This window comes from Populus trichocarpa, chromosome 6, assembly GCF_000002775.5.
Source record: "Populus trichocarpa isolate Nisqually-1 chromosome 6, P.trichocarpa_v4.1, whole genome shotgun sequence".
NCBI classification, from domain to species: domain Eukaryota; kingdom Viridiplantae; phylum Streptophyta; class Magnoliopsida; order Malpighiales; family Salicaceae; genus Populus; species Populus trichocarpa.
Window position 1 is genome coordinate 18,776,320 of NC_037290.2, and position 16,479 is coordinate 18,792,798.

General features: G+C 35.2%; 2 protein-coding genes across 3 annotated transcripts; one reads left to right on the forward strand and one right to left on the reverse strand.

Annotated features, from left to right (window-relative positions):
- The first annotated feature begins 312 nt into the window (after positions 1-312).
- On the forward strand, positions 313-3,628 carry LOC7465971 (putative leucine-rich repeat receptor-like serine/threonine-protein kinase At2g24130). The gene is made up of 2 exons (XM_002309328.4): positions 313-2,946; positions 3,099-3,628. The coding sequence occupies exons 1-2, from the start codon at positions 402-404 to the stop codon at positions 3,497-3,499; spliced, it is 2,946 nt and encodes a 981-aa protein (XP_002309364.4). The 5' UTR covers positions 313-401; the 3' UTR covers positions 3,500-3,628.
- Positions 3,629-11,219: 7,591 nt separating this feature from the next.
- LOC7485261 (uncharacterized) lies at positions 11,220-15,987 on the reverse strand. 2 transcript variants are annotated; one of them, XM_024603345.2, is made up of 3 exons: positions 15,362-15,987; positions 11,709-13,088; positions 11,220-11,574 (listed from the first exon to the last, which is right to left on the reverse strand). In XM_024603345.2, the coding sequence occupies exons 2-3, from the start codon at positions 13,056-13,058 to the stop codon at positions 11,551-11,553; spliced, it is 1,374 nt and encodes a 457-aa protein (XP_024459113.1). In that variant the 5' UTR covers positions 13,059-13,088; positions 15,362-15,987; the 3' UTR covers positions 11,220-11,550. The 2 variants fall into 2 exon arrangements, with proteins under 2 accessions (XP_024459113.1, XP_024459112.1); XM_024603344.2 differs by lacking the exon at positions 15,362-15,987 and adding an exon at positions 13,372-14,051.
- Positions 15,988-16,479: the final 492 nt, after the last annotated feature.

The following is a 16,479-nucleotide window of genomic DNA, read 5'->3' on the forward strand; positions in this document are numbered from 1 at the left end:
CCAATAATCCACTAATTTGAGCGAAGTACAAGAAGATACAAGGTGTTACGATGTTAGGCATATAGCTGACACGTACAGCACCAACACTATACACCTTGTAACATTGCTTATGTGTCATTTTGCACATGGACACATGTTTGTACTCTATTCGCTGCGTTCATAGTCAACTATACGGGCTCCAAACGTACGTTTCACACCTTCGACGGCAGTTAGGCACAAAAAATTTATCTAGCCAGCAAAGCCTAAAGCTCCTTTACACTGAACATGTCAAAGCTATATAACATCTTAAGGCCATGGTTGTGGATTGCTCATTTTCCACTGACTCCCTCTCTTTGCTTCCTCCTACCTTTGAAACCATTGTCTTCTGACTCTCTCTAGATCGAAGAGATAAAAGAATCAATATGGGTGCTTGTAAACTCTCCATGTTTAGTTTCCTTTGTTTGATCATTATTTTGGTAGTGGTTTCTGGGGAAGAAAGTCCCCAGCTTGTTAAGGATAGAATTTCATTGCTTTCTTTCAGGTCAGGTATTGTATTAGACCCTGAAGGTGCACTTGAGAGCTGGAACTCTTCAAGCAATCACGTTTGCCACTGGACAGGAGTCAAGTGCGACAATGCTAGTGATCGCGTCATACAGCTTGACCTTAGTGGCCTGTCACTTCACGGCAGGATTTCTCCGATTCTTGCGAATCTTTCTTCTTTGCTGGTTCTTGATTTGTCAAGGAACTTCTTTGAAGGCCATATTCCAGCAGAGTTGGGCTATCTTTTCCAGTTAAGACAGCTCAGTTTATCATGGAATCTTCTCGGAGGAAACATTCCCGAGGAGTTGGGATTTCTTCACCAATTAGTATATCTTGATTTGGGAAGTAACAGGCTTGCTGGTGATATTCCTGCGCCGCTTTTCTGCAATGGGTCCTCTTCTTTGGAGTATATGGACCTTTCTAACAATTCTTTAACTGGAAAAATCCCTTTGAAGAATGAATGTGAGCTTAGTGCTTTGAGGTTTCTTTTGCTTTGGTCGAATAGACTAGTCGGTCGGGTCCCTCGAGCCCTTTCTAAGTCCACCAATCTTAAATGGCTCGATTTGGAGTCAAATATGCTGACTGGGGAATTGCCATCAGAGATTGTACGTAAAATGCCAAAGTTACAGTTCCTGTATTTGTCTTACAATGACTTCGTTAGCCATGATGGTAACACCAATCTTGAGCCCTTTTTTGCTTCTTTAGTGAATTCTTCTGACCTTCAAGAACTTGAATTAGCCGGAAATAACCTTCGCGGAGAGATACCTCCTATTATCGGTAATCTTTCTACCAATTTTGTACAGATTCATCTAGATGAGAATCTTCTTTATGGCTCTATCCCTCCTCACATTGCAAACCTTGTCAATCTCACCCTCTTAAACTTGTCTAGTAACCTTTTGAATGGTACCATCCCCCTAGAACTATGTCGTATGGGAAAACTAGAGAGGGTTTATTTGTCAAACAATTCACTATCTGGTGAAATTCCAGCAGCTCTTGCTAACATTTCCCACTTGGGGCTTCTTGACTTATCAAAAAACAAACTTACAGGCCCCATCCCAGACAGTTTTGCCAACCTTTCACAGCTACGGAGACTCTTACTTTATGAAAATCAGCTCTCAGGAACCATACCACCAAGCTTGGGACAATGTGTCAATTTGGAGATCCTAGACCTTTCTAGAAATACGATTTCTGGGATAATTCCTAGTGAAGTTGCAGGACTCAAGAGCTTGAAGTTGTATTTGAATCTGTCAAGCAATCACTTGCATGGTCCTTTACCACTAGAGCTAAGTAAAATGGACATGGTGCTAGCAATCGATCTATCTTCCAACAATCTGTCTGGCTCGATCCCGCCACAACTTGGAAGCTGCATTGCACTAGAGCATCTTAACCTTTCAGGGAACGTCTTAGAAGGTCTTCTTCCAGCTACAATAGGACAGTTACCCTATCTTAAGGAACTGGATGTATCTTCAAACCAATTGAGTGGCAATATACCACAATCTCTGGAGGCATCACCAACTCTCAAGCATCTCAACTTCTCTTTCAACAAGTTCTCTGGAAACACATCAAACAAGGGGGCATTTTCTTCTCTGACGATAGATTCTTTCCTAGGCAATGAAGGCCTTTGCGGTGAAATAAAGGGCATGCCCAACTGCCGGAGGAAACATGCTCATCATTCACTTGTTTTACCTGTCCTCCTGTCTTTGTTTGCTACTACCTTATTATGCATATTTGCATACCCCCTCGCTCTCAGGTCAAAATTCAGAAGGCAAATGGTGATATTCAATCGAGGTGACTTGGAAGATGAGGACAAAGAAACGAAAGACCTCAAGCATCCAAGAATCTCATATCGACAGCTCATTGAAGCTACAGGGGGGTTTAGCGCTTCAAGCCTGATAGGTTCAGGCCAATTTGGCCATGTCTACAAGGGAGTTCTTCAAGACAACACAAGGATAGCTGTTAAGGTATTGGATACAAAGACAGCTGGAGAAATTTCAGGGAGCTTCAAAAGAGAATGCCAAGTCCTAAAAAGAGCCAAACACAGAAATTTGATCAAGATCATCACAATATGCAGCAAGCCAGATTTTAAGGCTCTTGTCCTTCCTCTCATGTCAAATGGGAGCCTGGAAAGGCATTTATACCCGAGTCATGGACTAAATACAGGGTTGGATTTGATTCAGTTGGTGAGCATATGTAATGATGTGGCTGAAGGGGTGGCCTATTTGCACCATTATTCTCCTGTTAGAGTAGTTCACTGTGATCTCAAGCCAAGCAATATTCTTCTAGATGAAGACATGACAGCTTTGGTAACTGATTTTGGAATCGCAAGATTGATTAAAGGTGCTGATGACAGTAATCCAACAGATGATTCAGTGTCCTTTAGCTCAACTGATGGATTGCTGTGTGGATCTGTCGGCTACATTGCCCCTGGTATGTACTTAGTTTCTGCAACAACGTAGTATTAGTATTATTTCATTATTTCTAATTACGAAATGATTTATAATGTTCCTCATGGAAAGAGAGAACATTTTTGAAGACCGTGTTATGTATATTAATTTCCTTGTCAACTTGATCTAACGCAGAATACGGAATGGGAAAGCGAGCTTCAACGCAAGGAGATGTTTACAGTTTTGGAGTCCTCCTGCTAGAAATTATAACCGGAAGGCGCCCCACAGATGTTCTATTTCATGAAGGTTCAAGCTTGCATGGATGGATTAAGAGCCACTATCCCCACAACGTCAAGCCCATAGTTGATCAAGCAGTGCTTAGGTTTGCTCCATCTGGCATGCCGGTATACTGTAACAAAATATGGAGTGATGTAATCTTGGAATTGATTGAGCTTGGTCTTATTTGCACTCAAAACAATCCTTCAACAAGACCAAGCATGCTAGAAGTAGCCAACGAAATGGGCAGCCTAAAGCAGTATCTCTCTAGTCCTCCCCCCCTGCTGATTGACGAAGCATATCCTAAGGCCGGTGCTTAATTATGAAACAGCATTGAAAGTAGCCTCTGAAACTGTTAATCATTGTATTCATTTGTTTGATTATTTTCATGGTAACTTAGTCTGATTTTAATTCAATACAATAGCTATCTTGATTAGCAATTTGCCGAAGTTTTGACCTTCTCGCAACTGTGTATTGTAGGATCATTTTCAATACTGATAACTATAGTGTTCGTGGTGAGGTGAAAAGATCAGACAGATTTGTCAAAGCATAAAGAACATCTTCTTTTCACCGTCCAATGGATTTAAGCTGGAAAAATATTCCTTGCTTTTGTCAGTCATATTTTAATCACAACCAACCAAAAACCTCCTTGATTTGTTAATTTCTTAATAGATTTCACTCGATTGTGAACTCTGAATCATAGTTCAACTATGAACCAGACATTGATGCTTCAACCTATGTCTTTGTTCTGCTGGTCTATTTCTCTGTTAAAATATCAGCATTTCTGTTTGTGGTGAGCAATACAGTGATTTCTATAATCAAGAAAATGCACTAGGGCCCCTTTTAGCCTACCTATGATATGGATTTGCCTTAACTGAGGAGTACGTGGAAGATTATAATAAGCCTATTACTCACCTCCATATTAATCATAGAAAGCACGCGGGACCTTTTTATCACTTCAACGTGAGAACAGGGAGAGAGTCCCTAGACCACAATGTTTGCTGCAGTAGGTTAGATTGTCTCTGGGAAAATATTAACAAAGAAACTCAAATCAATAACAAAGTCAAATAGGGATGCCACATGAGGGCGTAAACATCCGAGACTGTCCTGGAGACCGAATTTATGTGCAATGTGATATGAATTAGGCCACTGTCCTAATCTCTAATAAACTAAGTTGTGTGCCTGCACAAACTTCCAATATCTTGCTATAGTTTTCTCTAAATGGTAAATTGGCTAACCATCCATCATAATTCATGCACCTACCATCACCTCCTTTATCCTTTTTCTCCCTCTATTTCCTTATTATTATAATGAGATTTATGGAAAAAACCATAGGTGGGCATAAACAATTTCTTTAACATGACTTCAGCAAGCCAATGATTCTCTTCCGTCCCGGTACTAGCAAAGCAACCAAAAAAGTTGCAGATTTTGGTGCACAGTCTACTGATACTAGTTAGTAACTTAGTACTGTTACCAATGAAACAGATATTTGCAGAACTTGGAAAAAATGACAATCTTTGGAGCAATATTGATTTTAGAATTCTATCTCCGAAGGCCTATGATTATCTCGAACTCTATATTCGTATGATGGCCAAAGGTGACGGGTGAAAGCTGCAGCTTCATAGTTGGGCACTAAAAGTCCTAGCCAGAACCACCATTAATAATGGTCATCTGTGAAACTGCAATATAAAACTGGTATCATTGTCTGGTGCAACCATGCCTAGTAAATCTCAGGTGCCAGTTAGCTGTCCCCGTTGCATATGCTATGGATTCATTTTCTGCAAAATTTGCTGAAACACCATTACACATGGGAGCACATACTGGAAAGAGTCATAAATAAATATCAAGGTGAAACTAGTGTGTTTCTTTCTTTGAAGTTTTCCACATAATCTCCTAGACCATACCTCGAAAAAGATTTTGAAAAGCTGGAGCATAATTTTATCAAATCAAATATTCCACTCGGTTTGCAGCTTATCTTGACTGGTAATTTACCAGTTAGTCTGACTGGGTTCCTTACACCTCCCATTTCAATCCTTCCTTCAACAACTTCCACATAATTAATGCCAGATGGTATTTGACATCAGAATTTTCCTGAGAACGAGGCAGTTCTTCCATACAAATAAATTAGAAAAAAAAAAACTTAAGGTTAGAAAATAATATAAATTATATCTTGAAACCTCATCTAACAGCTTAATTTATTGGGTTTAGATGGTTCTTTGACAGTATCTTCCGCACGTGTGGTCTTAATTAGTAAATATATTTGTATCCTTAAGTTTCAGTAAATAAAAGGTCTCTCTACTCATTCATGATTCATGGACACATGTTGTGAACCATCCACAGGAAAAATTGTTAGTCCAAGATAAAATATCCCAGGAGATGACCTACTCAAAACTGAAGTCCTTGTAGAGCATTAGTGCAATAATGACATGGGGTTAGGTAGCTATTAAAACATCTACAGACAGACAGCCGGGAATGAACTGCGGTTGCAGAAATAAGCAACGGAGATTGCTATCTTGCTAAGGCTACAAGACATGTTTTCTGAAGTATAACATGTCTAGTCAAAGATTGAAGCAACTCTATCCCAATCCTCACAAAGTCTTTGAAGATGAACTGAAATTCTGGCCTGAATTTGGAAGTTCAGAGACAATTTTACCATTGAAATTAGAATGCAGGGGTCGTCTGAATATTGAAACTCTACTGCTGAAAATGAGAAACTTTGAGACATAAACAAAAACAACCTCCCAAAGAAGATGAGAGAAAAAAGAGAAAGAAAAAGCAAAAGCTTTCATGATTTCTGCCTTCTCACTTGGACTAACTTCTTCCACATAAAAAGAAGTCTTCCACAAACTGCAAAGCTCATTCACTATTCTTGGTCATATCACATTGTAGAGGCAGATCGAATGAGTAGTTCTAAAGCAGGTTCAAATGATAACCCACTAGCTACAAAAAGACTACATAAAATACTCGTTGTGCATGAAAGAGGAAGGCGAATGTGACATGGTGCTCCATGATAGTGATTGCCATAACTAACATTATTCACAGGTCTCTATCTATCTATAGATGTTTAATTTACAGAGAAACTTGGGCTATTAAACAAACATGTAAAACATCTATAGATATATATATATTTTGTTTGCGCGCCATATTATATTGCAGGTCGAGTTAAATTTTTTTAACATAAAAAAAAATATTCAAATGATGATAACTTGAGTTAACTTGGGTTAACTTGATGAAAACATGGTATAATATGAGATCAGGATACCCCGTAGAATGAAAAGCAAAAAAACACCACAAAGCTCAAGGTTCAATAACCCAATATAAAATGATGAAATTGAAAAAAAAATCAATTTAAAAAAAACGTCGAAGAAAAAAACCTGAGTTAACTCGAGCTCACTCTACTAACTTGCCACCCACGACAAGAGACGTGGATTAAAAAAATTATTTAAAAAAATAACCTAGAAAAAAGGATCAAAGTTAAATAAATAACATTGAAAACAAACTAAGTCACCTCGAGCTAACATGACTAACCTACGACTTAGTATAACCTCAAAAAAAAAAGGATGAAGAAAGAGCAATTAAAAGAATAAAGATCAAATTTAGATAAAAAATAAATGAAATAAAATATTGAGAAATTAAATTGAAAAATAAATTAAGAAAATGATAAAAAAAAAAGAGAGAAATTAAAAGAATGAGGACCAAAATTCAATAAAATAAATAAATAAAATAAAATATTGAGGGGCAAAATTAAAAAAAAAATTAAGAGGATAATAATTAAAAGGATGTGCAGAGGTCCGCTGCATTTAAGTGGCGCATGTGACCTTATTTGTCAGCCAAAAACAATCAACCGTCATGATTTTAGAACCTCCAAGTGGAGGCACTTTCAATGAGGTTACACGTGCATAGTAGTTCGCAATAGCAATACTTTTTCTCTCTCCTAGCATCAGGATTTGCACTCACCCAACCAAATTTAAAAAGAGTCTTACTATTTGTTTTATATTTCAATTATAGTCCTCATTCTCTTAATTACTCTTTGTTTGTTTTAAATCCTTTTTTTTTTTTTTGCATTTTTCTTTTCAATCTCATCTCTTTGTAAAGTTGAAAATTGTCCTTCCATTTTCAATTTATTTAAATTATAGTACTTCTTTTAATTGCTTTTTTTTTTGTTTTATTTTTTTTAATAGATTTCTCTTTTCAATTCTATCCCTTGACATTTAATTTAATTTAATTTTTATATCGATTTTGGTTCTCATTTTTTTTATTACTATTTTTTACATCATTTTCTTAATTGACCTGGATCACGGGTTTATCATGTTAACTCGGATTGGTTCAAGACTTTAACATCATTTTATTTTATTTTCATGTAATTTAATTTTTCATGTTGACCAAAAAAATTGGATCATTTTTAATCTTTTTTTTTTGTGTTTTTCAACAAAAATAATAAGTCAACCCACAACAACATGCTTGGGCTCCCGGTCCATTGCACCTCTTTTTTTGGGGTCCATTGATATGGTTTTGTCCTTTTCTTTACCTCCATTTTCATTCTTTGATTTTAGTTTTTTATTGAATTTTTTTTTGTTAGCTTTTTCAATAAAATCTAAACAGGTCTTTTGTATTTTTATGGTGTTTTCTAATTAAAATATTATTTAATTTAATGTACGGCCTGTTTTCTCTTTTAAAAAACTCTTTTAATTTTATATTTTATCAACCCTTTAAAATTAAAAAAATATATATATTCATCATTTTTTTGGTTTTTAAAGGTTTTCTTTGTTTGACTTGAGATATAAAATCCTTTTTTTGCTATCACACTTTTAAAAAGATAGATTAGAGGATTTTTTGTTTTATATTTCAAGCCCACCCGCCATTACTATTTCTATTTTTATTTTGAAAATAAAAAATTGTGTTTAGATAAAAAATAATTTTTTAAATTAAAAATTATGAAATTTAATGAGATCTAGAATCCGATTCACTAGTTTGACAGGTTAACCTCAATTTACTTCTCTCTCTTTTCAAGTGTTTTTTTATTTTCAATATACCCATTCAACTTTTTTTCGCATTTATTTTTATTTAGGAAAAGTGTCTCATGTTATATTGTTTATCCTCTTTCAAAAAAAGATGTATTTTCCTTGTTTTTGTGATTATATTTTTTTTTAATTTTATTTATTTAATATCATTGTCAATTTTTTTATCGTCTCATTAAAATAAAATAGTTCTATGACCCGGATTGCAAAAAAAAATTTAAAAAAATACGTTTGCAATATCTGAACATCATAAAAAAAAAGACCATGTGACATAGCGTGGGTCCACAGCTAGTTGCTTTTCTAATTATATTTGTTGTGTTTGAACTTTATGCTTTGAAGAAAAATTGATAAACATATATATATATATATATATATATATATATATATTGGTAAGTTACAAATCATTATTAAAAAAGAGCTAAAACCCCTTGGAAAAACACTATAATTCTACACTCATTTACGTTGTTCACTGAAGCAGTGTGATAATATTTTTATCCTTCCAACAAAAAAACTTAACACTAACAATCAAAGGTATTAAAATCATTTCACATGACTCATTTTTCATTATCAAATTGACCGGAGACAAATACGTTTTTTTTCTTCTTGATAGAACAGTGAAACGACCAAAATAACCTTGAAAGCAAAAAAAGTAAACTTGGTGTCAAGGGATATTTTTGTATTTTTACAATGGTTTTTTCGTTATTATAATTTAGACTGAGGGGCAGTTTAGTATTTAATCAAATATAAAAAATAATAAACAATTAAAATGCATAGTAAAACTATAAAAATACTCTTAAAAGAAAAATATAAGCCTAAAGTCAATGTACTTTTTGGTTTTTTCACCATGGTTTTTGCATAATTATGAAGTCAGCTCAGGGGCTATTTGGTATTTAGCTAAATAAAAAAAAGGACAAGTGCGTGCAACGCAACACCTCTTGATGTCAAAAAATGCACTTCCATCATGTTGTTGGAAGCGTCGTTATATCCTCTTTCTATTGGTGCAGTATATGTCTTTGATGATAGTCCGGTTTATCGCTAGTGGCTTTTTTTTCTTTCTTTCTCGAGAATTATAGCTTGACCTTTTAGTTGTTGGAATTGCAATTGCAATCCTTATTATTTTGATTTCTAATTTTTTATCTTTGCTTTTTTGTAGAAGTTTTAATTATTTTTAATTTGATCATTCAATCACAATTTATCAAATATTATATTCTTCAATTTGTTCCTCATTCTTTGTATTTTTATTTTGTTTTCTTTGGCCTTTTTGTAAAAGTTTTATTGGTTTTCAATTTCATCTTTCAATTCAAATTGATAGTATTATATTTTCTAGTTTGGTTCTCATTGTTTTGATTTTTATTTTTTTTCTTAACCATTTATTGAAAGTTATTATTCTTTTCAACTCCACCCTTCAATCAAAATTTTTATTTTTATTTTTTATGTCGACTTTGATCCTCATTCTTTTGATTTTTTTTTTTTTACTAAATTGATTTTTCTTTTCAATTTTATCCTTCAATCAAATATATAATTTTTTTTTAATTTTGACCATAATTATTTTAATTGCTATTTTTAATCCTTTTATATAATTAAAATTCTTTTTTTCAATTTCATCTTTCAATATTTGATTGATTAGGATTTGGACTTCATGATTTTTTCATATTAGATGCTTCAGGTCTAATAACCAAGGTCACAGATTTGAAAAGCTAACACGATTTGTTTTTAAAAAAAGTTTTATAATCCTTTTCGTTTTTTTTTGTTTTTGGTTATTCCAATCATATTATCTAGGTTGCGAATTTGTGAAGATACTTCAGGTTAGCTCGGTCCTGATTATCGTGGTTATAAATTTGTTATAATAACTTGAATTGAGTAAGACTAATTTTGTTACATCCTTTTTTACTCCGTTTTGGCACCTAAAAATTATTTTTTTTAATAAAAAATATAGTCTAACAGCGTGGTAAGGAGGCCAGTCCTAACTAAAAAAAAAATATCTTATTTGATGCAAGTTATATGAAATTTCAATGTTGTTCATAGTGGATTTTCCATTCCAAGAGGTTATAATTAAGTTATCTGATTAACATCTTTGTTTTTTGGAGTATTTTTTTCTAATAGAACTAGCCAAAATAATAATAATAATAATAATATAACCTTAACCTGCCAAAACTAGTATTATCAAGACTTGATTAAATAAATAAAAAAATGAACCAAGTGTAACTCGATTTGGTCTTTATTTTCAAAAGACTATCCTTGCAATAAAACATAAACCAACCGAAATGGTCAATTAAATTGATGAACCTATTGATCTGGTGACCATTTGGAATATTGAACCAACTAGATTTTAAAACCCTAATTATCAAAGTAGACTAGAGTATCCATGCAATGCTTAATTAACAGCATCTTTAATGACAAAATCTATTTAGAACAGCTAAAAATGACATTGTAAATAGTGTAGATATAAAAAACTTTATGTGCACTCCAATAAAAATATTATTTTAATAATTTATTTGTATTTTAATATATTTAATATTTCTTATCATTTACTTGAGATATATGTTTACTTGAGAACGATTATTCAAATTTCATATATTCTCTGCAAAGCAAACATATACTTGTTCTACAAATTGTTTTGTAGTATAAAGGTTTCCCTTTCAAAACTAGTCGCTAGAATGCTGCTCTGCTTGTTTCTGTTCAGGTTATCTCTATTGTACAATGGTACTCACATTGCTTTGAAAGCATGTTTCCCTCACTAGACATTGACTTCAGGATCCACCAGAGAAACTTTATTTCAAGTTATCCTACTAAACCACTAATTATACTCTCTATTTTTTATTTTTTTTTAGTTTAACGTGGGTGTTTGAGCCAGCTTGCGCGCACCTCAACTAATCCCACGGGCCCTGAAGTTAACAACCATGTAAGCTTCCAGTGGCCATCATATGAGCAACCACAGGGCTCGAACCTGAGACCAGAGGGAGTTATACTCTCTATTCTTCTTATTTAACTTGGAGAATTGCATGGAAAAGTAGCCCACAGATTGTGAAGTAGAGCAGGAAGAGCCAGTTTTATACATCGCTTTACAATCAGCATCCCAATATCAGGAGATGAAACAACACAAAAATGACAGCATGCCTAAGACATTCTAATGGAAAAAAAACTTCTTCTGTGACTGATGTGCACCGAGCAACATTTACAGTGAATAGGATTTCTACAACAAATCAAATAAAACCCACAAATCTACTGCGTAATATTCACTCCATTCAAAAATTAAAGCACAGCCTTACCGACTCCTTTTTGCAGAACGTATCAAAACCTGACAATTCATGAAAGTTCGGTGATTGAGGCAGCAAAAGCTTGATTGCTCGAATTTAAAACCAAAAGTATAGCATTGCCTGAAAATAAACGTAATATTTGTGATATCCGAATTAACTGAACTAAACATAAGAATGAAGAAATCAAATTGCTCAAACACGTTGGTTAAGTTCTGCTGTGCCCGAATGCATGAGTGAGAGTGGAGAAGACATACCTCATGTAGAGGTTTTAAAGGTGGCTCATCAGGAACATGGGGTTTTTTCGTTGTCAAACTTCTAATCTCAGACTGTATTGAATAGAGCTGTTCACGTATCTCTTTCAACAAATTCACTTCCTCTTCTCCTTCAGCAATAATTTCTTGCCTTGTATTGTTTCTTGCTCTCTCGAGCCTCTCAACTCTCTGACTCAGCTGTTGATACTCACCTTGAGAATTGCTGAAACTAAATGTTGGGCGGCTCATAGGAGGCAAATTTCGGTGAACATTTGTCCCTTCTCTTGCCTTGGGTAATTTCTTCTCATGGATCGTAGAAAGCATGATTGTCTTTATCAGGCCTCTTTCATCTTGATTAGGTGATTCGAGAATATCCTTGGATACCATATCTGGCTTTTGAAGCCTGTTTTCACCTTCCAAAGTCAATTTGTGATGTTCTTTTACTGAAGATTCAGGAACTTTGCAACTCCCGGAAGTTTGAGAGACTTCAAAAATATCCTGGACACCTTCCTGTGAATCTTGATGCTGCTTAACTTCGTCCGAATGAGTAGCATTTGTTTTTCTTGTTGCATCGCCAGATGTTCCAATTCCCATTTGTGAAAACAATGACGGAGACCAAGTTCCACCCTTCCAGATCGTTGATTTATTTCTACCAGAATCTTCGTTGTCCGAAATTTCTTTTACCCTTTCATCCAACCTTTTGATCTGCTCCCAGAATGAATTCGCGTCTGCACCAGAACTTCCTGGTTTCTTCTCCGAATCATTAACTTCGCGAATTGCAATTTCCTCCACATCGATTTCCATTGGATCTGGCACTGGGACTAAAGATCTCTTTCTTTCATTAGAATTTTTATTGTAATTGGCATCCGTAGAAGAAACCTGAGGTGAAGAGTTAAATCTCCTTAAATTTCCGTTGGCACCACTATTCCCAGATAAAGGTTCGTTTCTTTGCATTAACAGATTCTCTGGAAATGAATTCTCATACACACCCAAATCATTACAGCCCATGCTCAGTAGTCTGTACCTATAAGCCTGAACCTGGTATTCAAGAGATGCAATCTCCAATTCTCTCTGATATATGAGATCTTCGACAACTGCCAGAGCCTCTTCTGCATGACACATCTTTTCCTCTTCCATTCTCTTATATTGGCTTGCTTCCAACTTCAGTGAGGCCTTTTCTCCTTGCAGCCGCAATATCATGGATAAAGCTTCGCTTGCTGCAGAGGCTGAGGCTTCTCGTTCTTCATCTAACTCGGTGTAAAGGTCTTGTAGAAGAAGTTGCTGTGTATAAAGGGCTTCTTTCAGAGCTGCAATATTAGTTTCAGGCGCCAGTGATGAACTATTTCCATCCATAAGCAATGAATTAAATATTGACTCCTTCCTCTGCACAAAATAGCAGTCACTCTTTTTTAGTCTCAATAACCCATTAACAGTTCTATTATTCATTTAAACTTCACCAGGTATCTTCAGGAACATAAACAATGAATTAAGAATCATACTGGAAAGCATATAATAGAGTTCAAGCAGGCAGTTACAGGCAGGTGCACAGGGTCAAAAACTAGCCCTTGCTAAAACATTTGCGCGTAATAGTTCTATATATTTTGGTAATAGATATGAACACAAACACAAGTTCCTTTAGTCCTTCACACAACACGGTGGCTCTCACCTCAAACACGCTCTTCCGCAGCAGTACCCTCCCTCCAGAAAACAGACCCCAGTAAAAAGGGGGGTTTGATCCTACAAGCAAGCAATGTTTTCGTATTTTACACTAAGATATAGCAGAACAAATAATGTTTTGACAGAAACAACCGGAGAGATGTGACGATCATTTTCATTGGTTGAGGTAATCTCAACAAAAAGTAAGGTAGAAAAAACCCCAGGGAAATCCTGAAAGATGTAAGAAGAGGGAAGGGAAAATGATATAAGATATTGGACAAAACAATAAAAAAAAGGCTGTTAGCTAGCTAAGGAGAACTGTCCTCTTCAACAAATCCAGATATGCATTCCACTGTTCGGTCAGAAAACCATGCAAGCCAACCATGAAGCAAATTTCTTATCTTAGAAAACCCGACAGAATAGCTAAAGAGTAGAGAAAGGCTTGCGAAATTCAGGCATAAAAACCTGCACAAGAGTCTAGGACAAGACCCCACTTATTTTTAAGTAACCGAAACAGAAACAAAACCTCATCGTTTCCAGATTTTCTTTCCAGACATAGCCAAGAAAAATTAATAAAAGAAATACAATTGGTTTCCCATTGCTTTTCTACAAAGCAGAGATGAGATTTGACATAATGTTCGATCTCTTTCAAGTTAAGCATCCAAATGCTGCTAATTACATTGAATGTCTGAATTCCTTAACGTATGTGTTAAGACAACTATGCATCTGATCTAAATCTAGTAACCTCCTTAGCGATTTGACCAGGATAGTTAATCTTCCAGTCACTTGTCAATTTATGTTATTATTTGAGCTTTTTTTTTATTAGATTAATTTTATGGCTTGCCCGAAGTAAAAAATAATAAGAATATTTTTACTTGGATTTTGCCTCTTTTTTTAAAATGAATTCAAAAAAATAATTAATAAAATATCATTTTTGTGCATCATAGCCTAGTTGCTCTCTCCTTTCTCAACGGGTGTTGAAGGATGTTTTTTAAAAATAAAAATAAAAGAAGAAGTTTCAAGTTTCAACGACTATTAAAAGGGTCGTCACCACACACGCTGCGGCTTCAAAGAGAAACAAGATCATCACCATAAACGATATTTCTATGGCGTGTGTTGCTTAAAAAAAAAAAAAAAAAACCCTCCTATTTTAAGTATCATGGGCTGTCCAAACCTAACATAAACTATCAAATTTGTTGACAATGAATACGAATTTTACTTGGTAGAAACAAGATCATTATCAGTGGACCCAACAGAAACTATCAAATCTGTTGGCAATGACTAGGGATTTTACTTAGTGTTGTGGGTTGTAGGATGCGTATTTTTTAATTAAAAATACATTAAGATAATTATATATATATATAAACACATCAAAAACATAAAAAAAATATCGAGTTTTTTCAGGCAAAAAAAAAAACAATTTATAAAGAGAGTTGATGATACATGCCATCATCCATCTCCCTGCACGTCTGCGTGACAAAGTTTGAATTTTGATGCAGGATATAGGAGTGCACTAAATCAAAGAAGTTCTAATCCTATAAGAGGAGTGAAATGGAGACAAATCCTTAGCCACCCTTCTTCTTCTATCATGGAATCCAACCAAGTTATGGCCACCTGGTCATGAGGAGATATTAGTTCAGGCTGGAAGAAGAAAATTATTAAGAGCCACATGGATTAGGCAATAAAGGACAGAAGAACCTTCATAAAGAGTGGGCTTTATAGCGATAAACTCTTTGGTTAAAGGCCTTTCAAATAGATGAGCACGAAAGCAAATGCGAGAGAGAGGGAGGGAGAGGGGGCGTTTAGGGAAGATCTGGGTAGACAATTCAATAGTAGAGGGCGTTTCCGATTAAATGCTAGAAGGCTTTCTAGCCCCATGTAAACCTATCCATCATTTAAAACACTGATAATTGCAGAATTGTTCATTGCTTGGATCATTATCAACTAGTTGGAATTCAACACAGAAGTGAAAGATGCTGTAACTGTCTGAAATTAGATACCTTCTAGCAAATGCATTTGAACATCGATACACGGAGAAGTGTAGCAGCTCACACTTTACGTAAACAGATTTCAGTCAACACTCCACAATATAGGCTGAGGCTGCAACTTCATTTGCTACCAACCGCATTTAGTCCACCGGAACTTCAACTTCCATCTTCAAATCAGAAACTCCAAGAACCTGCAAGTAATGTAAGCAACAGTGGGCACTGCATGCGAATTTAAAGAACTAGTTACATGAAGAAAGTAACTAGTTAATTGTCAAGAGAAGATAGATGATGTTGCAAGAATCTTATGGGAAGGGCTCCCCTGTCAAAGAAACAAAGAATGGAATGGTGGAAGTTCAAATGGCCAGTTTTAAGGCAATAAAAAAGAGTATAATCCATAAAAGTTTACAAAGCAATGCAGATGTAACGTCTTTCAGCAGTTGAATTAGCACTAAAAGAAAAAACAAAGGAAAGAAACTGTGATCAGATTTGAATCGTGGGGGTGCATGGGAGATCAGATTCAAAGAAGGTTAGAAGCGCACATGCCCTGAATTATGGTGAGAATTAAACAAGGTATGGGGGCAGATGACGATGGGGACAAAGCACCCAAATTCATGGTACCACATATGAGGTTTGACAGAATCAATAATTATAGTGATTAAACAAATGGATGGCACTTACAAGCACAGGAAAGTAAAATTTAGAAAGCCTCGAATAACAAACACAAGAAAGGGTTTAGATTCCATAAATCATAATCTCCACACAAAAGTTAAATTGTGTTCTACGCAATTCTCAAGATCAGAAAAAACAACCCTGTATAAGGCACAGAACAGAGTCTTTAGACAGGGGAACTCCTTCCCTCTCTTTTCCAAGGCAGGAGTCGAATAAAGACCTGACCACATCCTCCAGGACAGTTTCTTTCCAATAAAAGCCTTCTACCTCCAGCTAACATTTGCATTTCTACTCGCATTAATGCCGAAATTGACTTTATGGTTTACCACATTTTTTCAAATCTTGAACCAAAAGAACAAAACTGGGATTTTAATGACTCTAGTCTATCATCCATGGCCCAAACTTAACTTCTGATGCTATGCTGAAAAGGACTAGAAAATAATTTCAAGATCAAGCCCCCA

Coding starts and splice junctions, on each gene's coding strand:
- LOC7485261 (XM_024603345.2), bottom strand. CDS start 13,058: ATGGATGGAAATAGTTCATCACTGGCGCCTGAAACTAATATTGCAGCT. Junction 11,575..11,708: donor CTTTAAAACCTCTACATGAG/GTATGTCTTCTC, acceptor GTTTATTTTCAG/GCAATGCTATACTTTTGGTT.
- LOC7465971 (XM_002309328.4), top strand. CDS start 402: ATGGGTGCTTGTAAACTCTCCATGTTTAGTTTCCTTTGTTTGATCATT. Junction 2,947..3,098: donor TGTCGGCTACATTGCCCCTG/GTATGTACTTAG, acceptor GATCTAACGCAG/AATACGGAATGGGAAAGCGA.